We start from the raw sequence: 25,322 nt of genomic DNA on the forward strand, positions 1-25,322 counted from the left end.
TGTTCAGCATCTCTTCTTTCTAAACCATCCAGACTAAACTGTGCAATGTGTTAAAGTGGGAAAACATTCATCTAGGTAGGTAAAGGTACCTTTCATCTAGGAGTCAAACCATAATGTTTAGGTCAGATGTAGAGTTTGTCTGCAGATCAAAATGGGGATTAGGACCAACTCAGTTTGGCCTCCATTGGTAGTGTTGCAACTTAATCGCCTTTTTGCTTATTTCCTAGTAATGTTGGGTTGCAATTTGAGATTCTGTGGAGAAAAAGTAAATACTTGATAGTAATCATTGCTCAAATCCTGTTGTTCTGCTAAAGTTGCTACAAAGGATGACTCTAAAGACTGATCTTGAAGACCGTGTTTATGGCTTCTTCCATCTTCAGGAACATTTTAAGGTTCTGGTGTTTCTGTTCCTTGCCTCCAGATTACGTTCTTGTGTCCTGTGCACACCTTGAACAGAAAGGAAAGCACCTTCCTGCTGGGTTGGCACGATTGCTTGTTTTCCTTAGTATGCTCTTTGCTTTGTTCTTGTTTTAAAACCTTTTTCTGATGGGGGTTTCTTTTATTTCTTTTATTTATATTTTACTTATTTTACTTAATTTGGGAATTATTACTTGCTTATTCCTTTTGCTTGCCGGTGTGCCTATTGCAGTTCTATTTTTTTTAAAGGTTGTTGGTGTTGGGGCAAAATCTTAAATGAGAATGAGAGCTATCTCCTTTCCTTCTGTGAAGAGCGGTATGATAGATTCTTGCTCAAGTTTACTAAGCAGGCCAGACTGAACTGCTCTTCAGGCTTTGTGCTTTGTTCTGTGAGAAGGTGTTGGCCACCATCTCAAATAAACTCACGGAATGTCAAGCTGCAAGTACCACAGAGATTCCCAGAGCTGTCTGCTTATTTTAGAGTTCCATTGATGAATCTGGATTTTATGCATTCCAGATTCCAAGAGCTCAGTGACCAAAGATCTTTAAGTCTTTAATGCCATAAGGACTGAACCCAGGTGGTCTGCCTCAGTTCCTTCAACCAGTGCCTGTTACATAACTGGAACTTGAGAAGCAGATTGCATTGAGGACTTCCCTCCAACTTTTTCTTCTCATACTGAGAAACACGTGATTCCTGATTAATCCATCTTGTTGTGCCAACTTCTGACTGTTACACCATCTCTACCTATATGATCAGAATAGAATTTGATAAGCTGCAGAACCTTTTGCGTTTTCCAAGGACACTTTCACTGCAACTCGAATGCTTCAATGCAATGACATAACAATTTTTCCCTCTTTTGTTTGGTTGGAACTCCACCCACCTCTTCTTTCCACCTTCTATTGGAGGAGTCTTTACCACTGGGGCCTAGAAGGGTATTTTTGTCCCAGACGTCTACTCTCTTACAATTTCAGAATCAAGACCGTCAGGACCATTGAGATGACAAGTTTGTGACTGTGGGGAAATTGGCTTCCTTTTTTCTCCAAGATCAGTATCTAGGTGATACCCTGACTCATTAGGACAATTGTGAATATTAACCTTATTCATGAAACCCTTAACACTTTTCAGATTGGCGTGTACACCTAATGAAAGCCCCTATGAATTCTAGGGGGCTGCTCCAGGCTGCATCACTTCAGCACCGCTGACACAATCTCCTTGTCCACAGGTCCAGCAGTTTCTACACCAGCAGGAACCACAGCAGTAGCCTCTGCAGTCCAGGCACCCAACCACCGCTGCAGAACTACCTGGAGCCCCTATCCCAGTACTTATTTCATCAGTATTGACTATAACAGCAGCTACTTCTGGACTTATAATGCCTATAGTTGCTGCTGTTCTTCTTTGCACGACAGTGCCTCCCTAAAGATAACCAACAGAGAAAGTACACCTGCCAGGAGGAATCCAATGAGAGCAGCTGGCTGAAGGGTCCAGTAGGTCTAGCCTGGAGATATAGAGCTGCTGCTGCCAAGCTGGGCCTTCAATCTGAGCAATTTATCCTTAATGCAAAGACTGGGTTAGTCTGCTGGTCCTTGTTGTTCACTTCTGCCTTGCCTCCATCCTGAACTTCCTGGAGGATTCCAGTCCTCTTGCCTGATCCTGATGTTTCTGCTGGGCTTTGTTGATTTGTTGTCTGTCTCTGGCCCTTGGCTCAACTTTAAGACTCTTCCATCCTGCCTGATCTGTGTACATGCAGGACACAAGTTGTTTGATAGGGTAGAAACCGGAAAATTCCAGATGCTCTTGAATGAGACAGATTATCTTGATCCATTTCGGTCTGCCGTTGGGACTGGAATTCATTTGGTCACCCTAGTTGCACGCCTTTACTGAGAGATGAGCAGGGGCAGTGTGACCTTGCTGGTCTGTTAGACCTCTGAGTAATTTTCAGTACCATCGTATTGCAGCCATATCATCATTTGTGTTATGTCTTAGTGTGTAGAGAGTGTTGTAGTTTGATTCCTCCCTGTGTGAATTTTCCTGCAAGGTTCCACAAGGTTCAGTTTTGTCTCATATTTTAGCATGAAACCATTGGGGGAATAATCCAAAGAGAGAACCCGTAGTATTGGCATCATGGTGATCATACCCAGCTCCTCCATTGCATCAGGCCCAGATGAGATTTCTGAACTGCTGCCTGAAATCAGTAATGGACAAATTTTGTTTGTTCAGATAAGACAAAGATGTTGATAGTGCAGGACCTGATGGACTTAATGGATTGAAGTAAATGACTCTTTGGGATGGAATTGCACTCTTCCTGAAGGACCAGGTTTGTAATCTGGGTGTACCCCTGCATCCAACTTGAATCCTGCGGTGCAGTGTGTCTCTTTGGATAGAACTGTCCATTATCATGTATAATTTAGTGATTAGACTGGTATAATATGCCCTATATCAAGCTGCCCTTGATAATGGACCAGAGTCTTGGATTGGTTCAAGATGTTGCTTTTCATCTTTTGATGAAAGTGAGCAAACAAGAGCTCAGGCCACCTGTTTTACAGCAGCTTTATTGGTTAACAATATGTTTCCAAACCCAATCAAAGGTATTTGCTTCCATCTTGAAAACCCTAAACAGTCGGACTCCAGAGTTCCCGAAGAAGTATGTTATCCCATATGAATCTTCTCAAGTGTAAAGACTTGCCAATGTGTTTTTGCTCAGAGTGCCAGTTTTTGTGGCAGTAAGATCTACTAGGAGTAGGACCTTTTCAGTCTTCACCCCGGTCCTGTGGAATCCTCTTTTCCTAGAGATTTATTTCGTTGTGTGTTTTATTTTGGGGTGTGTGTGTGTGCGTGCGCATGTGCGCGCTATTAATTTTATCTTAGAGATGCATCTTTTTTGCTTACTTTTTGTTGAAAAGTATTAAAATGTAGTAAAATCAATAAATATTTAGCTTTTGCATCTCCAGTTGTCAGGATTCTCCTTTGAATGATTGGTCACAGAGATTCACCATTACAGGAAGCTGCTCCATTACTAACTCAGCAAAGAATGCTGCTATTCAGTAGCTCTCTCCTAAGGCTGCAGTGCAGTGACCCATGAAAGGAATGTTCAACCCAGCAACTGGTTGTCCTGGAAAGCTGAGACCTCGCCATTCTTCCCGTCTCTCATGGGCTCCTGCTGGAAAACCTTCTGCTTTGGCACTGAGTGAATCCAGGTTCTCCAAGTCTCTTTATTCTGCCATTCACGCAGGATGGCTGTGGCTTGGACTGTAACTTCTCATTCCAGCTGTGTCTTAATTTGTTAGGTGGACATTCAGTGAACAGCATGTGTCAATTAGCCAAGAAGATCTCATGAACAGCTTCAGAGAAGCTTATGCCACTGCCAGTCCCTTCTCAGACAACTGTGGCCAAGACACTTCATACTTCTATAATCATTGATGAAAAGCATGGATGAAGGAGTAATTTTAAGTATAGAAGAGATGAAACAAATACGAAGGTCCAGTTTCTGTCTAGTAGATGCAGCTTAATTGATTAAGCTGAAGTCTGTCTTCTTAGATGGGGAGAACTGCCCTGTTTATTTGCTTCCTTACACTCTTGTGCAGTGCTGCTACTTTGTCTAGTAGCTGATAAAGGCCATTTTGGAGAGCCCTTAGAAATCTGATTATTTCAGGCAGCCCATTGCATAGGCACTCTTGGTACCCTGAAAGCCAAGAGTGCCTGTTCTGTGTGTTTTCACACATTGGGCTGTCTTTTTGTGATTTTCTTCAGTGTCTCTGTCCTGGTTGGTGACTGGCTTGGTCATCAAAAAACACTTTAGTGTCAGGGACTGATCTTGAACTTGAAGTGAGGTATAAAGAAACCTTTTGGTAATCATCGTCTCTGCTGAAGTAAATGGATTGTGATCCAAATTCAGTGATCCCTTTTAAGCTAGAGTGAAACAATCTCTGTCATTTTGCTGAAGCAAAGCAATGTGGCTTCCCTGTCTGGATTTAAAGGAGATTAAGAAGCCTCTATGACTTCCTGTCCATGTAAGTAACTTTAAAGTGAGGTGCTTAAGGAAAATGAGTGATTTGGGGTCAAGCAACCTGGCATACAGAGGAAACCACCTCCAAGTGCTTGCTCTCATGTACGTCTTTCCTTTTTAAATGGAAGGCCCATAGGCCTTGTTTTCAAAACAAAACAAGGAACTTTTGGCTCATAGGGCAGAAACATCTGAATAAAAATTCATTAAGGTTAGATGTTTAGGATCTGTACGAAGTGAGGCATGAAACTGTGTTCCTGTGAATATGGGCAAAGGATGCTTGAGCTAATTAAAGAGAAAGTGGATTGCTCTGTACTGTTCATATGTATTTTAAGACCCAACAGAATATACAATTTTTTTTTCAGAAGGACTTGCATTCAGTAAAGTTATATGGAAATTAAACCTGAGAATTTCCTTCCAGCTGCACAAGTAGCTTTACTTTCTGTTGCAGTCTGGCTAGAGGAGAGAGAAGCCCAAATTCTTTAGCATTCATACAAGTAAGCTGCAGGAGTTAAGATACTACTCTTCTTCGAAAAGGAACCCCCCGCCCCAATTCCTGTTTCTTTCCCATGTTAATTCCTTTCTTGATACGAACAGTATAGGTGTTTGAACATCAAAGTCTTAAAGTGCATTGTTCAGCTGAACATGGCCTATTTATCAGAAAAGGGAAGAATATCTTGGAAAACCACATTCTTAGATTGAGAAGGTGTTCCCATCTTGCTCTGCGCATTTGAAAGTGAGTTCATTCTTCCCATATCAGTTGATAAATGTATCACTCTGTTTTACTGGAAGCTAAGAATGCTGGAGCTTAGAAGGAGTTAAATACTTGTGTTGGTGTTTCAAAATAAAAATATTATTATTTATGGCTCTCCAGTGAAAGGTGCAATATCGCTTATTAAAACACGTTTCATATAAAGTCTACTGGAATCAGCTGCTGCTTCTGAGTGAATTCCCTAAAAGAATTTTGCTAGTTTCAAATATATTTCATTCTTTCTTTGGGAAAATTCAAATAAATGTTGTGCTGAAATTCTTTTCTCTGAAGAAAAACTATCATTGATTCTGGTAAAGTGAAAAAAAAATCATAACCTTCGTGCTTTTTGGACTAAATGGAGGCTTTTGCTATGAGCTTTGAAATACTGCATTGTTGTGGTTAGGTTGGTTAGGTGCAGATCTTGCCTTAAGGAAGTTTTCATGCAACGGGGAACATCCTGATTCTCATCCCAGCACTTGTCCCAGAAGAGTGAAGCTAGGAATTTTGTGGTTGTCTATTGTATACCTTGAGAATCTTTTGTCAGATTCTCCCCAGTTAAATTCATAGGAAGTTATGTGAATCGAAGAAGAGAATGTACTGGTCCCTTAAAAATGCTATTTGAAGACTTTTCCGTGCAGGCCAGTTTAATTTCCACAATTTTGAATGGTAGCTGTGGCTGTTATCTAGAACCTGAGCAGAGCATTAGTAGCAAGAAAGTTTTACAGTCCTAGTAAAAGAATAAGATTCACCTTTGCCTTCTAGCTTTTTTTTCCTAACAGTGATGTCTGGTTTTATATATTTATTTTTATGGGGTCTCTTTCAGTTGGTTCTGTAGAAGAATTTCCAGAAAGATTCATATATGCTGGTTTTTTTTTAATGTATATCAGATTGTAGGTGAGTTGTGCAATTTAATTCCCTTTTACTGTTGCAGGAAGTACTTGCGGGATGCAGATCGCCAGGTTCTTGCCCAGCGTGCCTTTGTTCTCACAGTGACAGTGCTGGAGGACATGCTTAATGAGCTCACAGAGGTAAGGTTCTACCTAAAGCTTCTGCAAGATCACAGGGGATGTCTTCATATTTCAAAAGTACAACTAAGGTGTTTACTTCTAAGGTTTCAGAAGATCAAGATTCTGAGCACTGCGGCCTTTGGGGGGGAAGGATGACAACAGATGTCTCTAACAAAACTAGTGCGGAAGAGGGACAAGAGAGCCTCCCCAAGAAGACAACTTTGTCTGATGGGGGGGTGGCAGCAGCCTGTGGTGCAGAAAATGGGATAAAAGAAGTAACCCAGGGACAGCCTTCCACTGCTATGGACATTGTGGAACAGGAGAATAAAGGTGACAAGGAAATGAAGGAGACATCTCGACCAAGCTCAACAGAGCCCATGGATTTTGATGGGTATTCCAATGACCCTGAAAAACTGGATTCTTCCTTTAAATGCACCGAGTCAGCTCGAGTACTAGCTGGCAGGATCTCCAAGGACAAAACCTCTGAGAGCCGGACTGCCGAACTTTCTCTGGAGGACCTAAGCATCAGCTCTAAGCATCAGCTGCAGGAGGCAGTGAAGGTTCGAATACCAACAGTTACAGCAGAGGAGATTATCCAGAGACCAAACCGAAAGAGAAAATTGGTGGGTGATGCAGAGTCTGGGAAAACTCTGCTTCTGGATGCTTATCGTGTGTGGCAGCAGGGTCAGAAGGTCATGTCTTATGACCTAGGCAAGATTGAGAAGATCATGTCCAAGACTTACATGCTAATTAAGCAGGTAAGCCATTTTCTTTCAGGTTCAGAATGCATTCTTGATGCAGTATTACATAGGACAACATAGTGCTTCAGATAATTGTTTATGGTACCAAGGTTATGAATTCATCCACCAGCAGCATATTATTAGATATCACAAGGGGGAGAGGGGCATATATCATTCCAGTCCGTTGTTCTTGGCTTCTGAATTGTACTTTGTGGCCTTTCTACAGTATCACACATGGGATTTCAGAAACTATGGATGGAACAATGTTCCAGAGTTCTGAGGCAACATCTAGTGTCTACTCAATCAACCGCAAAGTGTTGAGACCCTAGTAAATTTTCCCATTGCTAATTTCAGTTTCGGTATAACTTCTGTCCTGTAATTTCAGGGACTAAATTGTACAGCTGATAGAACTTTGGCCTGCTTTGGGACATTTGTGATGCTTGCTCATGGAATTCACTTCATCAGTTTAAATGGCTATCGACTTACGAAGTCGGCAAATGCCAATGAGTGCTTGTTGCCATTGAGTCAAAGGACAGTTTTTCCGTGGAAGGATGCCTTAGTGGGAGATGATTTTGTTACTATATTAGTTTCTTTCTGCAGGTGGATGAAGAAGCAGCCTTAGAACAGGCAGTCAAGTTCTGCCAGGTGCACATCGGAGCATCAGCACAAAAGCAAGTGAGTGTTGAGCCCTCTTGAGTCTGCCAGTCTCTCAGGCTGTTGAATGAGTAATCACACACACACACACACACACACACACACACACACAAGAGCTGTGCTGTCTGCTGCTGAAGAGGAAGGCAGCAGGCCTCTCGAGTTCTCAGTCAAGAGGTTTTGGTTGGCTTTTCTTTCATTTCACAGTTTGAGCCCATTTTCCTTTTTCTTTCTACAGGTTGTGTCCGTTTCTCCAGCTCTTTATATTATCGTTCCTTTATCTTTCTTCATAACCTTACAAAAGGATTCTCTCTCTGATATGCAGTTGATCAGTAAATATTTGGGAGCATCTGATGCCATAACGTTGTTGGAATTAATCAAGTATTTGCCTTAATTCAGAATAGGAGGCCATTGGGAAACCCCAGAGAAACCGCTCTCCGAAAGGAAGAAGGGGGTTTAAGTTGAACCAGGTCACAGGCTAGATCTTCCAATGCAAGAGGGAATTCAGACCGAAGCAAGTCCTTTTGCCCAACTTAATTGCCAAAATGGTCATAGCGTGTTGCTCTGCCTCTTAGCTTGTAAAGAGCTTCACAATAGCATTGTTCCATTTTCAGTCTGTCAGCTCTACCTACAGCCCTGGTGTCAGTGATGCTGCCCAGTCTAGTGATGGGAGGAAGTCCAGCATGCTTTGTGAGTCCACAGCAGTTCCATGGCTCTCCATAAGCTAAGCTCAATTAGTTTCATTCAAGCCTGTCTGTCTTAAAATTCACTTCAGTTTTACTGCTGATACCCTCTCTGCTGTATTCCAGTTATGAGAACATGCAGGAACAGGCAAGCACAGTGCAGTGGATTTTATAGGTCAGAATTGAAGGAGGTGAAAATTTGACCCTTGTTGAAAAAGTCCTTTTAGAGCCAGTGTTGTACAGTGGTGAGAGTGTTGTACTTGCATCTGGGAGACCCAGCTTCAAATTGCCACTCTGACATGGAAGCTTGCTGGGTGGCTTTCAGCCAGTTGTACGCTCTTAGCCCAGCCTGTTTCACAGGGTTGTTGTGAAGATAAAACGGAGGAGAGGAAAAGGATATAAGCTGCTTTGAGTTCCAGTTGGGTAAAAAAGCAGGGTATAAATGAAGTAAATAAATAATTGATTCTTAATTTAAACTCTGTGAAGAGTTTGTTTTTTAGATATCACTTTGTTAGAAAATCAGGTTACCGTAGTTGTGAGCAGTGCATTTTTTCCAGGTGCATTCAGTGCAAAAATTGTCCTCTTGGACTCTGTTGATCTGGCCATACTTATCCATGCTTCTATAACTTTGTGGGTAGACTACTACTGCGATGCACTTTACAGGGGGCTGCCTTTAAAGACAACCCCAACATTTCAGTTTTTATTCAACATAAACTTTTCTGATGGCTAGAGGAAGTACGTGTGATCACATTGCTCCTCTTTTAAGACAAGTCAGTTGGTTACCTCTGTGTTTGAGGGCACGGTTCATTGTACCAGTTCTTATCTTTAAAGCCATACTTGAGGCCCATGACCAGAGACCTACATACATGTAGGACCATTATTCTTAGGACGTGTGTGCCTATTTCACCAACTTAGAACTTCTTTTTAAATCTCTTTCCTGGTTGTATTTTTCTCCTAAGTTACTAGATTAGCTACCCTATGTAGGATGGCCTTTGATAGACTTCTGTCTTTTGTAAATATGGCTATTCTCCTTGTTTTTGGTTGTTATAATTGGTTAAATGTTTTGTGCAGTGCTTATTCTGCCATTTTGAGCCATTGTGGATAATGGGAAAGGCAGGATATAAAGATATATGTAAACAGAGTGTTCCTGTTCCATGAAGGCTAATATTTACAGTGGCTACATTTAATCCTTACGGTGTTCACCTTTTCCTACTCTAGTCCACAGGTGAAACACCCACCACTCCAAAGCCTACAAAAGACAGCAGAGAGAGCTTCTTCCCAGTAGCTCCCACATCACAGAGCCTCCCTTCTTCAGTGACCACTGAGTCTGTGACTTCAGAGAACTTTCTGAGACTGACTGATTTGCCTTCGAAGCCGAAGACAGCCTCTCCTTCCTCATCTGCAGCTGTGCTGCTGCCACCACAGGCACAAATGGTGGCAGAAAGCATAGAGAAGCCTCCTGCTATGCCCTGCCTTGCACATGGTAAGCTAGTTCTTAATTGAATTGCATTGTAAGCAAATAATTAAGTGGCATTAAAAAGTCAATGCAAATGTTAGTGTCTAGATGCAATCTGTAAATGACAAGATACTTCCTGTAGTAGAGGTGGTTGCTGAAACATCTTTGTGCAATAGTCTCTTTTCCTTTGTAGTCTTTCTACAATCGCACATGTGGGGTCCTACACCTGTGCAGAATATTCGGTATGGTGCTAGCCAAGAAAGTATTAATGAATTGCTTTGAGGCCACAGGTACTTGTAATCTTTCCTCAAAGAATACTTTCACTGTGGCTAATAATCTTTGTGCTCCAAAGACGTGTACGCAGTTTTTCATCAGTATAAGGTATGTTTTCAATCTTCATACCACCTTTCTGCTGAAAGAAAAATGGAATTGTGTAACAAACCTTCCCTCATCTGAACTGACGTAGCTTAGAAGGAAAGAAGTCTTTGAGTTGCATCAAGTAGCTGGATTGAAAACATTCAATGTGTCTCTGCAGTTTAGGAGGCAGAATCCATGCTAGGGGACTGTCAGGAAAGCGACTGAAAATAAAGCAGCCAGTATTGTAATTCTCATAGAGTAATGGTGTGGCCAGTTTGGAATAGTTCTGTGTATGGTTGCTGTATCTCAAAAAAGAAGGTGCAGAAGAGAACGACTGAGATGATTAACTGGGTGGATCACTGTTCCTATGAACAAGTGCTAAAGTCTGGAGCTTTTCTGTTTAAAGTCTGTAAAGGGGAACATGAAAGAGGTTTATAAACTTAACAGTGGAGTGAAGAAATTGGATAGAGAGAACCTGTCTCCCTGTTCTATAATACTGGAGTTCCGGAGATGATGGGCAATAGAGTCAGGACAGACAATAGGAATCGCTTAATGTCTACAGTCCTTGACATTCATCTCCCATCATGCCATCAACTTTCAGGCTTGCTGAGATGTATGTTTTGGCCTGGTTATGCTGTGTTCTGTGTTCTTATAACCTGATGCCAGCACCAAGTAGCCAATCACCAATATGTGGGTCTGCACAGCAACAAGTAGCCACTCACCAATATTTGGGTCTGCACAGAAATCACAAAAAGGAAAAAAACAGATTGCTTACCTGTAACTGGTATTTTTCATGCGGTTATCTGTGCAGTCACACAACCTGGTCTCTTCCTATTGCTGGCATCTCTTACACTATGTATGTGATGAGAGCTGTTAACTGTATAAAAGAGCTGAGTGAGAACATACTTGCCCCTCCCCTCCATGCAGGGTTCCGGTTCTTTGACTAGAGCTCTAGAACTTGTCAGAATTGCCTTCTGTGCTGGTACAGAAGCCAGATGGACAGTCAAAAGACATCAGTTACAAGTAAGCAATAATCATCTGTGCATTAACACAATCCACCTTGCCCACTGCTAGCATTCTCTGTCTTTGTCTTGGGAGAGCTGTATGAGGCAATCAGAAGAAACTGTTCAGGAAAATGGTGGAACCCCCACCCCCCACCCCACCCCCACACACAAGGCATTCTCAGAAAAGCAGAAGCCCAAATGCATAACAGTATCAGTCACAGGTAAGCAACAAGTTTTTACTGCTCCATGGAGAATCAAAGGGTAAGGAAAGTTGAGGCCACCTGTGATATCAGCACATTGGGAGTAGGGAAGCATGAGTCAATCTGCAGCATTCCAAGGCATGCAAGGGCAATGAGAAACCTCAGTTTGAAGCACATATTGTCTTGTGCCTCTGTGGCTAACTTGTAGCACTTGGGATATTCACTCATCGGTGGGTAGGGCAGTCCCATGTATGCTGCTATTGGATAGTGTGTACCCTCAGCCAAAATACTTGTCCCAGCTCCTTAGAAGAATCCAGTCTTTCTTTTTTGATCTTCAGAAAATTCAGCCACTGTCAAATTTTGGCAAGCTCCTAGTGCAAGTTGGTTCCAACACTGTTACCAGTTTAAAGACTCCAGATGTTTTCTGCATCTTCGTTTTCATTTGAGGTCACTGTGTTTGATGGATTTTGTAGTTTTAAGATTGCATAAAGCAGTTGAATTTTGTATGTGTTGTTGCAAGAATGCAAACGGTTTGGCACAAAATGTCATGAGAAGGCAGATGTTTCAAGAGGACAAAGTATGTATTTATTTGCACAGAATATTGTATGTATTTATTTTTGTAGGTGTTTTATGCCACTTTTCCAGAAAAAAATGGCTCAAAGCAGTTTGTCTTATGAATGGATGATTTCAGAATGTGTGCCTAAATTTGGAGATCAGGGTTTAAAGTGATGAAACTGCAAGTTCACGCAAACTTCAGCAGCAAGTCTATTGTGGGATGGGGGAACTAACTTTTTATCATCACTAGGGAGAATAGCAACCATATTTGAGGACATGAATTGTAGCAAGCCTAAACTTTTTTCTTCCTGCAGCTGCTTTTTACAACAGAGAGCTGGTAGACACATCTCAGAATGAACTACTGAAGGCATATACAATGCCAGGATAGAGACTAAGAAAGCCACATATCTATCAGGCAGTATAGACAGAGGCTGAGAGAAGCCCAGAGAAGTTAGGAAATGCAGGTCAGAAACAATCCAAGAGAGTATGTCAAGGGACAGATAACTCAATTGGAGTATGACTTTCTCTGTATCTCTAGTTCTCTGTATGGAGCAGGGGTACTAACCAAGCCAATCCAGAGCTTTTACATGAGGGAAGCACTCAGATAGGGAATACAGAGGAATTTTTCCCTGACTGACTCCCTTTTCCATTTGTGATATCATAGCGAGCTCCCAACGCAAAATTGTTTTTTGGGTTTTCAAAATGGCAAAGGTGATTGCTGTAACGTAGCTGTCCCAAGCCAGTGAGAATCCCCCATTCACATCAATTCATCCCCCCCCCCCGCCCAAGGAAAGAGAACCAAAATTCTGGCTCAGGATAAAAGGTGCCGATTGGTTATATAAATAATACTGCCATGCTGAGATTGTTATTAATTCAGACAGTGCAGGAAAAGGCAATATATGGAGAGACTGTTGTCTTCAATTTAAACCGATAGCCTAGCCTTGCTGTTGCTCTCATCATAAGCTTCCCTCTCTAGGTTTACAACAGGATCTGGGATGATAGGCCAGTAGCTACTCATGTTACTAGATTTAGGTGTACCAATCTCAGTAGAGCGTTATAAAATTATGCAGATTTGGTAAAAATGGATAAACATTCTCCTCTTTCCCCCTAATACTAAGGGACACCCAATGTGATTGATGCAGCAGGTTCGGGACAGGAATAAGGAGAGACTTCTGCACTCAGGGAGTAATTAACTTGTGGAATTCTCTACTGCAAGACCGGGTGGTGCACATTAGCTAGATGCTTTTGAAAAAGATATATGGATAGCTGAATGAGAGAAGGGATCCTGAGGGGATTGTGAGGAATCTTGCACGCGGGTTGTTTGACCTGCCTCCGTGCTGGTAGGAAGCGTGCCATGCCCCCTTCCCGCGTTTTCACAGCGTTGTGGTGCTTTTTTGTAGCTCCTGGGTTTTCCCCAGGTTTTCTGCATTCTTTCTAAAAGCTGCTTTGCTACGCTGTTTTTTGAAAGATCACAGCAAAGTTCAGGTGGCATCTGTATGGGCAAGAAAATCTAGATTTTTCTGTTCCCATCCACACCAGCATTATTTTTCCTATTGCAGTTCTGCTTGGTGACTCTTCTCCCCCCCCCCCCGAGTTTTCGAGGGTTTTTTAACCAATAATTCATGTATTCATATAATGGTATGTTAATACATCAGTAACAATTTTAAGCCTCACCCCCAGTTTGTGTGTTTGAAGGGTGGCTGCTGCAGGGGATCAGGCAGGGAAAATACAAGGGAAACCTGTCATGTGGAAGCCCTGTTGCCACTGCCCTAAATCATTATCAGCAACTGGGAAACTACTGAAAATTGTTGCCATGTGTGTAAGACTCTTGAGTTTCTTTTGTTCCTTGTGCCAGCTTCAGAAAATGCAGATAAGAAGCAGCAGTTCCTAGAAACAGCTGAACGTGATCCTTTCCAGAGGAGAAAGGAGGCATATGTTCATTTGGCTATCCCTCTCTGGTAGAATTTTCCTTTAGTTCTCCATGATGGGATAATACATAATGATAAGACTAATGCATGTACAGGATACACAGTGCAATTGAGACAGCCTATTGGTAGCTATGAACACAAAGTAACTGAAACAGGATGTTGCATTGGACAATCTTAACTATTCAGAATAATATCAACAACTGCGCTTATATGCCACTCTTCTAGATAGATTAGTGTCCCACTCAAAGCAGTGACCAAAGTCAGTGTTGTTACTACCCCTGCAATACAGCTGGGGAGTGGTTTACCCAAGGCCACCTGCTGAGCGCATGGCAGTATTGGGATTTGAACCAGCTGAGTGCTGATTTGCAGAACAACCACTTCACCACTATGGAATATTTGAACTCTTGCATCTTATAGGAATTAAGGTTAAGAATCAGTATAAAGTCAGCTGATTCTGACATCCAGCTGATGACCTCAGTGAACTTTAGGGGATCTCAGGAGGTACTGTAGAATGCTGGTGATCATTTGAAGATGGTGCATTGATAATGGACCTCTGTGAACAACAAAAAGGAAGATGCTGCCCAATTGCTGATCATTTCTGGAAAGAATGCTTGCTAAAGTTATATAATCTGCATGTGCTTGATGCTTGTGATGTGCAAGGCGAGTTGGTGAGAATATTAACCACCAACTGATGAAGTCATGAACTGAGGAGCTCACTATCGGCATCTGCAAACCCTGGTTGCCCTGGCAACAAGTGGGAAGAGGTTGCAGAGCAAAGCTGAAGTGGGCTGTTGGTGCTGAGTTGTTTTCAGTCTGTTTCTTCCTCGCTAAAGCAGGGAGATGTTGAAAGGTATGAAATGCCTTTTTCTATTGGGCCGTTGTTATCTATGTTCATGGGACTGCTTCAAATAAAAGACTTAAGAGGGCTGTTTTGGTCCATTCCATGAATTTTCAAAAATGAGCAGTGTGTGTTGGCAAATCTGTTTTTCTTTTGGGGTTGAATTGCCAGGATTTTGAAGGCTTTGTACATATGTGCCCTACTGTCTGTTTTGCAGGAAGATTTGATGGGTTGTAACACTTGGAAAACAGGATTTGTGATGATTTTTGGAAGACTAGAACCTTTTTGATGTCAGTGATGCATGAAAACCTTTTGGAGCAAACAGTTAAAAATGAGCCTCCAAATTCCTCTTGACTGCCAATAAAAGACGGGGCTTGGACTCCAAATCCCTAAGGAAAGTTTTGGGTGAAATGTTTGCTTGAACTGAACTCTTGCACCCAGGGCTTTGGGAACAGCAGTAGAGAATTTTTTCAGGTTTTATGTTGTCTTCTCGTTTGGGTGCACACCTTTTTGATGAATTCAGTACTTTATGCTGCAGCACCTTTTACTATGGAAGTCCCATATACTTCTAGAGTCAAAAGGGTGTTTATGCCGTTTAAACTCATTCAGTGAAGTCCCTGCCTGCACACCTCTTTTAAACAACAAAATGTGGATAATCTTTGTGTGTGCTGTGTCTTTCCTCTGAGGAAGACATAGTTGCTTCTGGGGAATGGACAGCTGAAGAAAATAATATGACAGACCCACACAGACTGTCAATCCAATTGAAGAGGCTGGTGTGAACTTTTCCGTAGCATTGAAATGTGGGGTCATTCCTTTCTCAGTGTCTCCCCTATATAAAAAAGTCTATCTTAAAGAGAGGAGTGTGGATGGTTGAGAAGCCTGCATGACCCAGTCCCATTGAAATTGTGCATTTAAACATGGATATGAAGTTTATGTGAGAATATTGTCCAGTGCAGTTGGGAGAAGAGAACAAAGGGTCTGCAGCAGGAAGGGGAACGGCCAGCTGGCCTTGAAGGCAAAATCCTTCTCTTCACATTTAAGTCCTTGGTTTACATCAGGTGAGCTAATCTTCAGGAGGAGTACAGTTTTCCTAAATTTTCAGGGGTTTTTTGTTTTGTTTTTTAAGGACCAGAGCAACCAAAAGCCAGCTCCAAAGCTGCAGTTGGGAACCTGCCATTTTAATAAAATTCACATGAAACACAGTCACAGGAAATGTATTATATTTTCCCCATGCTTTTGGCTGCCAAAGAGCTTTCCAACCTGCCACAATATGTAGCCATTAATAGGGGTCAACCTAAGAGAAAGGGAGGGCTGATCCAAACTTGCACACAATGGATTATATAAAATCAAATCTGCACAGGACTTCTCAGTAAATTTCAGGAGGATGGTCTGTGGCTTGCTGTTGAGACAGCTGCATCCAACTGGGGAATGTAACTCAATCAAAGCATAACAAGTGTGGCTAAAACTGCACCACTAACAATCCTTCCAAGTACCTACTCAAGTGAAGGCCTGCATGGAGTACAGTTGCTTCTTTTGGAATGGATAAAAATCAGAAAGCAGCATGGTCTGCATTCTGTCCAGCTCTTCAAGCCTTGTTTAGATTTTCACAAATCACCAGCCAGATGAGTGGCTGTCCAGGGGAAGACTTGGTCTTGGAGAAATAGTTATATCTTAGCAGCTGACTTGTGAGTTAGTTGCTGGGCACGTTGCAAAAGGATAGCAGAGAGGATAGCACGTTGCAAAAGAGCAGAGAGGGCCCAAAACATTTGGGTGCCTGAGGTAGGGTGGTCAAACTGCTCCCCCATTCCCATAAGGAAAATATAATAAACTTAACGTGTGTGATTTGCTGCCCATTAATGGCATTACAAAATCTGCTACCTCATCCTAGCTATTGGGGTTGTTGTTAGAAGAGAGGCTGTGCCAAGTAATCCTGGCAATGATCTGAGTTGCCACCTTGGTCATTTGGGCATTACCACCTGGTCAGACAATGTCCCATTTGCATTTCCATGTGTTACTGATCTTGGTAGTATGTTCGCTCTTGGGAGGTCTTGTCAGTGGCCCAAAAGACTAGATTTTTCCGGTCTTTGGAGCTCCACCAGTAACTCATTTATACTACCAAAGCCCATACCTTCATCAGATGATATAACAGACAATATCTAAAGCTGTTCTTGGTAGGAAAGACTCTGTAGGGACACTGGCTTTTATATCTAGGCTTTGCCCCTGAGTGAGTAATAGAAGAGGTAATTGTCCTTATCTTGTGTTCAGTGTCTTGGTTTGTGTAATGAGTCATTCATTCAACCCCCCCCCCCCCAATCCCTAAGACAAGCTATTCTATACTGGAACACCCCCTCCCAATGCCTGCTGAGTTTGAGAAGCTAATTCTTCTGACTTTGTTACTTTAAAGTTGTTTTGCATGCTACACCATTGAACCAAAGAAACATTAATGCTTAATTTGTCTGCAAGAGGCCCCAGATGTCTTTAAGTTCTGCCTAAGTGTGACATTGGTCCTAGGTTTCATTTGCGTCAGCACTCTTAAGGGAGAAATCTCTTCCCTGCTCTGAAAGAGCCAAATAAGCCTTCATTTGTGGCTCATCTTGTTTGTGCAGAGGAGGAAGAAGGGAAGACAGACCGGCCTTTGGAAGGGCTTGGCTTTCAGCAGCAGGAGTCCTGCCTTTGCCAGCAGATGAAGATGGCGACTGTTGCCCCATCATCACATCCTGCTCGATGGCAAGTGGCGCTGGAGTCAATGACCAACACAAGCACAGGGCAGGTCTGTAGCCGAGGTAAGAGGGAACTCTGCTGTGGAGTAGTGGAGTTTATTGATTTATAATGTTCTGTCCCTGCAAGGGTTCTGCTAGTGGCTTATGATAGATATTGACAGGTAAGTAGCTTTTCTATGCTCCTAACTTCTCATGACAGTACTGTGGAATTTTCACCAAATGCTCTCACACTCTTAGCCTACATTTCGATCACCTCTTTTGGATTTGACAGATTCCTGCAGTTTACTCTCCCTCCCATTTCCTGCCAAGACCTTCTTGCTTCAGATTTTAACCTGTGTTCCTTTTTTAACACTAAAACATGATGATGATGCTACACTCTGTAGTCCCCCAAATCTAGGGCAACTATTGGTATCCCACAGCTCTAGATTGGTTTCTGACTGGCTGGAATATTCTCCCTGGTCCAAGAAACTTTTGTGAGCTAGACGCAGTGTGAGAGTAAAATGCTCTGGCGTAATCCTGTCAAAGCTTGGGGAACTGCCATGGGGATAGAACTGGCCAAAACATTTGGGAGGGAGTTATAGGATAGACTGGAACTTGACCAGGAGGTTCAGCAGGGCTCTCTTGGATGTAGCACAGACACCAGACCAATCTGCAGTGCAAATGTGCAGAGGGCTGATATGCAACAAGTCTCTGGCTTCGCACTTACATAGGTGGTATTTCTGATGGTTCCAATGGTGTGTCTGTATTTTGAGGTTCTCTAGATAATTTTTTTTTTAAAAAAAATTTAGACAACAAAGGAAATGCAGAAAAAAATAAGGAAAAACAGAAATACCCGTTACACTAGGGGAAAATTAAGATACCCTCCTTTACACAGAATATCTAGAGCACGCTCACTATACATCATTTGAATATTATGTTCAAGCCCATAACAACCATTCTCAGAGCTATTTCCTCTCTCTTCCACTGTCTTGCTATTAAGCCAAAAATATTATTATAAAGTATTTAACAATATTTACCACTATACCCCTTCCACCTCCAAATCAGTAGCTCAGAACACACCATGATCTAAACATTTCATTACTATACTACAATGCACCAAACTATGCTAACTATACTATACAATCAAATTAAATAATATATGTTTCCATTTCGGAAAACCTAAGGCTTATAATAAACAATATTTCAATAACCTCTGTCAATCTGAGCTCGTATTCAAATTTACTTTATTTACATTATTTATTTCTATCTTTTATTTCTCATCTTTATCGACAATAGGCAAAGGGATTTTCGCATTTCTAAGTGATTTCCCATTTCTTTTCAAATTCTCTGATAAGTCTTCTATTTATAGAGGTTCTCTAGATAATTGATTGTTTTAATTTATTTGGTCTTTTTCTCAGCCTCCAGTTCCAAGACAGACCTGCAGCTGTTAGAAAGCCAGCAGAGCAAGGTTGACAGCAGCCGAGTAAAGTCACGCATTTTGGCTAACATGCCAAAGCTTTTGATCCCGTCATCCATTACCAAATTCCCTCCTGAGATCACCGTCACCCCACCGACCCCTACTCTGCTATCTCCCAAGGGCAGCATTTCAGAAGAAACTAAGCAAAAGCTAAAGGTACTTCAAAAGCAAATTTGCAACACAAGTAGTCTGTTCTTTTCCTCACAAATACTGCTTTGCTATCCATCGTTTGACTACAGAAATATTTCCCAGAAGGGGTAGGCATGGAAAGGCCTAAAGGGGCCTGCTGAGAGGCTCTGAATCACCTGAAGCAAACCAAGTTAGGAGGGGAGTTGCTGTATGGAGAGGGGGAAAGTGAGGCAGGGTTCCCTCTAGGGACTGATGTTTGCCAATGACCCTGTTGTTCAAGAGTGCTGTGATTTGTATGCTATGCTCATGGTCCTAGTAGCAGTCAATTGACAGGCAGGCAAAGACCTGTATGCACAGAACTAATAGCACCTGTCTTTGGGGTTTCATGTGGGTTTCGTTTCTTTGGGATTAATCTATATCTTATCTCCCCCCAATAAAAGAATGTGGAGAGGCAGCAGCACCCACTTTCCCCTTGTTTCCCAAAAAGGTGGCCTTGGCAAGTGGCTCTTACTTAAGCTGGAAGGAAGTTATATGCCTGTTCCCTGGCCCAAGGAAGATCTTTCAGTCTCTGTATACATCTGTGGTTTGAAGCACCTGTCTGATTTGAACTCTTTGGGCTGTGCAGGCAGGCAGTAGCACCTGCTTTGTAAGCTACTCCCATGGAGCCAGCTGGTAGAAGCTCGTGGGGCAGGGAAGGAATATTTAGACTCTGGATTTTATTATCCCGTGCTTCCCCCATTAGATGGCAGTGTGTATTACTTCTAAAGCAGAATGAACATTCAGCAGCTTGTCTTATCCCACCCCACCATCTCTATAGATAAACACATGTGGTGTAATCTGATCCTTCCTATGCATTTTTGCTCAGAAGTAAGTCCTACATTGTTCGTTAAGGTTTATTCCAAACCTTATATATAGAATGGATTACAAAAAATGACCCCACCCCACAAAGATATAGAATGGATTACAAACCTTATATATAGAATGGATTACAAAAAATGACCCCACCCCACAAAGATATAGAATGGATTACAAACCTTATATATAGAATGGATTACAAAAAATGACCCCACCCCCCAGAGATATGGAAGGTGAAAGAAACAAAATGCACAGTGGCAAGATACATCCAAGCTGCACAGGCTGACTCAGAAGTCTGACCCAGCTGATCCTCCAGTCCTGGGCACTTCTGCGGGGCTCCATTCCCAAGATGTGCATTTCATCTCTGCTACTTGGAGCAGCCGAACAAGGAGGTTTTTGTTCTTGTCACCAGAATGCAGTCTCCCCACTCTCCTTGCCACACAAAGCACGTGCAGCCAGACAGTGGATAGGCATTGGTGATCATGGGGTGGCGGGGGCGTGGCTGGAAGGAGGCAAACCTGCCAAATGTTAGCCACTGCCTGCATCTGAGCCTGTGGAGGAGTTAGCTCCTATCCTCAACTCTGGAATTTACTATTGTCACATTGTATGGCTGTCCTAGAGGAGACAATTTTCTGCTTACAAAATTAGAAAAAGTTGAAAAAACAGGGCAATCCTGAGAACCTTGTGAACTGGCAAACTCTTACCACTTTTTTTTAAAAAATAGTGTTCTCTGTTTTCAAATATCTTCATCGGTGCCAATGATAGGAAGTGAACATAACATCATTGTTCTCTTCATCGTTGTGTGTGGTGATGAAATTTACGAAACAGCGGTGTCTCAGCCTTTCAGAAGCCCTGCAACGTCAGCCATTGTCGCAGCAGCATCTTTTTCTTCTTTTTGCAAATGTGAGCTCAAAGTCCCTGTGAGAGGGGTGGTTGGCTAAGATGGAAAAAGAATACACTGCCCTGCAGCATTTCACAGGCATTACTAGATGAGCACATGAGACAGGGCTCTTGATGCCTGGTGAATTGGTAGGCAGTCACAGTTCACTCTAACAGTAATTAAGAAAAAGCACTTGTAGAACAGTTGTTCAGACAATGAACCTGCTGAACCAAAGAAGGATCAGTTAAGAATTTAGTTTATTTAGAGGCCATTTGATGAGGTGTTTGACCCCATTTTGCAGACTCGGTTAAGAGCCTAGGGGTTACACTGGATCCAGCGTTATTACTAGAAAAACAAGTTAAGGCAGTGGCAAAAAATGCTTTCTACAACTTCACTCTAGCCTGGAAGATGGCTTCTTATCTTGACATGACTGACCTGGCCACTTGGATCCATGCTATGGTAACATCAAGGCTTGACTATTGTAATGCTCTATACATAGGTCTCCCATCTAAGTTAACTAGGAGGCTCCAATTAGTGCAAAATGCTGCAGCTCGACTGTTATCAGGAGCAAGCAGGAGCATGAACTCCCATCCTACAGTCGCTGCACTGGCTACCCATCAATTATCATGCTCAGTTCAAGGTATTAGTTACTACATACAAAGTTCTTCACAGCTTTGGCCCGGCATACCTATGGGACCGCCTCCCTCCCAATGTTCCTCTACAGCAGCTTTGCTCATCTGAACAGGGTCTCCTGCAGGTGACAGGCTGCACACGGGTGAAGTCAACAGCAACCCATACACGGGCTTTCTCTGTGGTGGCCCCTATCCTGTGAAATGACCTGCCTGAGGAAGTCAGAAGAGCCCCCACTCTCCTGGCTTTTCATAAACTATGCAAAACCGAACTATTCAAAAAGGCTTTTTACTCAAATGGGAGGGCTGTATTGTAGGGATGGGGTCTCAGATGCTTCGCTAATGAGTTAGGGACCATAGACTTCATCACTATATTGCCTTGCGTATTATCTGCTGCTTTAAATATGTACTCCTATGTACCACCAGTGCTCCATGTTGTCTAATGTTAGTCCTAGAATTGATTATCAAAAAGAGTCCAGTAGCACCTTTAAGACTAATCAACTTTATTGTAGCGTAAGCTTTCAAGAATCACAGTTCTCTTTGACAGATGCATCTGACGAAGAGAACTGTGATTCTCGAAAGCTTACACTACAATAAAGTTGGTTAGTCTTAAAGGTGCTACTGGACTCTTTTTGATTTTGCTACTACAGACTAACACGGCTAACTCCTCTTCAGAGTTGATTATGTTCTGCTTCAGTATTTTTTCTACTCTGTATTGGATTCTTGCTAATACTATGTCTTTTAAACCTGTATCTATTTATCCTATGGCGTTGTTTATGGAAATGTCTTTGATACTGTATTGAAATGTACTTGTTACTGATTGTACTAATCTCATACTGTGTAATCCGCCTTGAGTCTCAATGAGAAAGGTGGACTATAAATAACATAAATAAATAAAATAAATTTTACAGCTGGCTGAGAGATAACAAGCCCAAGTCACAGCATTATGCACAACCATCCCTTCATACTGCTCCACTTCTCTGCGTCTCTGCCCTGCCCACTAACTATAGAAAAGATGAGGCGCAAAGAAAAGGGATAGCATGGAGAAAGACATGCCACAAAATTTAGAGCTTATGATGGGCACAGAAGGGGAGATGTATGCCTGCATACAGATGGGTAATGTGGGGGCATAAAGGGCATGCCATGCAGACAGGCAGGCATAATAGAGGACATGAGGCATAATGGGTGCAAAGTGGGGGGAGACAGTGAGGGACACAGAACAGAGGACATTGAGGACATAAAGGAGCAAAACATATGTGAAGGGGCCAGAGAAGGAGATCGGCACAAACACAGCAGGCAGAAGAGACACAGAAACTTGGAGGGTGCGCTGCCAGAACTTCCTCTCCATAGTCTGTTCCAAGACCATCGTCTGGCAGTTGCTACTGCCATTGCTATGTGGAGAGGCAAGCAAAGTGGGGAATCCAAGCTCTTTTCCAGGCTCCAACTTAGTTCACTTTTTTCCAGGTCGGAAGGAGCAATGGGGTGTGGGTAGTGGAATCAACCTGAGCTTCCACCTTGGGATCTGCTATGGGGCCCGGTGCTTGAACCTGCCCTTAAGCCCATCCCTTCTCAAGAAATATATGAGGATGCAGCCTCCTGCTAATCTCCACTTCAGGTGGAGGCAGAGTAGCTGAGCATGCTTCATGCAGGCACAACCTGTCACACACTCACTCATACAGAGTCAGGAAAGGTGGGAGACATGAAGGGCTGGTGATGCTTTTGTAGCAACACACAGACCTCCACACACTCCCTGGGCAAGGGTTTACAGGTGCTTTATTTCCTTGCAGAATGGCCAGGTCACTTTCAACCATCTAATGGCCGTTGCTGGGGGCCACCAATCTATACTCTGTGAACTGCAGTAATGGAACTTGGCGGCGGTGGGGGGGGGGGGCTGAACACAGGCATGGTGACCTCATGTTTCTGGACTCAAGACCTGGTCTAGCCAGCACCCTGTTGCATTGCTGCTCCATGCAGATCCCCAGTCAAAGGTGGGGGAATATATCAAAGCAGAACAATCTGAAGACCAACAGCTGCTCGTCTTAAATTCTGCCAGTGTTGTATGTGCCACTGCTAAGCTCTCACTCACAACCTGAGCAGAAGGTGTCATGCCTAATATGCTGCACCTGTAGGGAACACGTGGCCATAGTGCTTAGTGCCTGGCTGCTGATACTTAACTGGGCATGTTTATTCAAAGCCATCAAGGGCCAATTTAATCCAGATCATTCCACTATTTTCCTGTAGTCATGAAGGGATTTGGCCAACTCTGTTTGGGAGCTCCCTGATTAGCATATGAGCTGTGACCCCAAACTTCCACCCTGAACTTCAGTTCAGATTTCACCACTGTTCCCTCTGTACCACGCCCCTCAGGATCATGACACCATATAAGTCAAATGTTGTTGTTATTATGAATGATAGCATCTCCCCTTGTTAATCCAGAATAGCTCCCACATCCTGTTTTGCACTGAAAAAACACTGTTCCAAGCATACGCATGCTCTGAAAACAGGAAAGGCCTTAATCGCTTTGCTAAGCATGGTTCATGTGTTACAGGGAACTGGTCTTAAATATATACCATCAAGCCTTAATTTTTTTTCTTTTAATATTCTCTTTTCTGGGCCAGTCTGCTATTCTTTCAGCCCAGTCTGCAGCAAATGTGAAGAAAGAGAGTCTCTGTCAACCTGCCCTGGAGATCGTGGAAACCTCAAGTCAGGAGTCCTCCCTGGAAAGTGATACTGATGAAGAGGATGACTACATGGACGTATGATGATGCTCCACCGAATTGCAGCAGCGTTGCCAACCAGCCCCTTGCCTCAGTTGTCCCCCTTCTACCATTGCTGGTGTTGCCTCACCTTCACACAGAACAATGGCTGTCCCTCATCAGTCTATATTGGATTCTGCTCTCCTGAGTCTCAGAAACTTAAAAGCCTGTGGCAGCTTCTCGCTCACACTCTTGTCTCCAAGTTTGGCCTGCTGGCTGAGCAGAGAGGTTGGTCCTGCTACCAAAATCTTGCATCGCTTGTTTCATTCAGCAACACACTGGCTTATTTGTCTCAATGTTGGCTTCAGGAGCCAGATGGAAGAGAACGCTTGTGGGCTCTGCCTCTTCCCATTTCCTTGGCCAAGTTGTTTAGACCATGGGGTGACAAGATATTTGGGGGCATGGAAAATGTTGCAGATTTCAATATCATTTTGCTAATGTCTGTTGGTGTTTTTTTTTTTTTTACAGAATGACACGGGGGGGGCTTTTTTTAAAAAAATGCATCTACAGAAGGATTAGTTGCATTTATATGGGGACGAAAAAGGGAACCAAGCATTTTTTTACTGAATGTTAACTTTGTAATATAATGAATGCATACCCTGCACAGAAAAAGAGACATGTCACATACATGACACACATAGAGCTTGCCTTGCTGGGATTTGATTTGTTGGGGGGAGGGGGAATCAGAGTTAAACAAATTGTGCAGTGCAGAGCTTTATATAAATATACATTTTTGTAATAAAGTGAAGCTGTGTTCACCTGTGCCTCCAAGCTCCTTCTATGCTGTCCACACGTACTGCCTCCCCATGACAACTCACTCTCTTACCTGCCTTCAGTTCAAGTAGGGATAAAGAAGGCTTTGACAGTTGAAGGGATTGAGAGAGGAAGTGCATCTCTTTCCTCCTGGTGCAAATTCAAAAACAGGTGAGTTCTGATTAAAAAAGATGACAATTCCTCATCCACTGTAAACACACACAGTGATGTCTTCCACTCCAGTCAGCAAGAGGGAACAGCTGAGTGGACTCTAATTGATAGCACTGTGCAGATGCTGGTCTCTCAGAGCTATTTCCCCAAATATTCAACAGCCCCTAATGCATACCTGATTGGACTTCCCCTCTAAAAAGAGGTCTTGAGAGCCTTGCAGTGAGACAAGTCAGGTAACCCACTTGTCAGGGAGGTTGGGGATGTATCAACAAAGGGCTGCATCTAGAAGATACAGAAAGATCATGAGGGCAACTTGGCTAGATCAGAAACTTTCTCCAGTTTCAAAGCCTGGTTATTTACATTCAGTGGCAATTGAATCTGCTAC

The 25,322-nt window shown here is 42.8% G+C and overlaps 1 protein-coding gene across 3 annotated transcripts in view; it reads left to right on the plus strand.

Annotated features, from left to right (window-relative positions):
• Positions 1–24,761, plus strand: part of CABIN1 (calcineurin binding protein 1) — a 94,203-nt gene extending 69,442 nt beyond the window's left edge. For all 3 annotated transcript variants that reach the window (XM_054995928.1, XM_054995930.1, XM_054995929.1), the window contains exons 30-36: positions 6,101–6,197; positions 6,281–6,934; positions 7,517–7,591; positions 9,469–9,733; positions 17,195–17,371; positions 18,706–18,920; positions 23,876–24,761. In XM_054995928.1, the coding sequence (XP_054851903.1) occupies positions 6,101–6,197; positions 6,281–6,934; positions 7,517–7,591; positions 9,469–9,733; positions 17,195–17,371; positions 18,706–18,920; positions 23,876–24,019 (1,627 nt within the window). In that variant the 3' untranslated portion in view covers positions 24,020–24,761. The remainder of the gene's footprint in view (positions 1–6,100; positions 6,198–6,280; positions 6,935–7,516; positions 7,592–9,468; positions 9,734–17,194; positions 17,372–18,705; positions 18,921–23,875) is intronic.
• The last annotated feature ends 561 nt before the right edge of the window (positions 24,762–25,322 follow it).

This window comes from Eublepharis macularius, chromosome 13 (genome assembly GCF_028583425.1).
Source record: "Eublepharis macularius isolate TG4126 chromosome 13, MPM_Emac_v1.0, whole genome shotgun sequence".
Taxonomy (NCBI): Eukaryota; Metazoa; Chordata; class Lepidosauria; order Squamata; family Eublepharidae; genus Eublepharis; species Eublepharis macularius.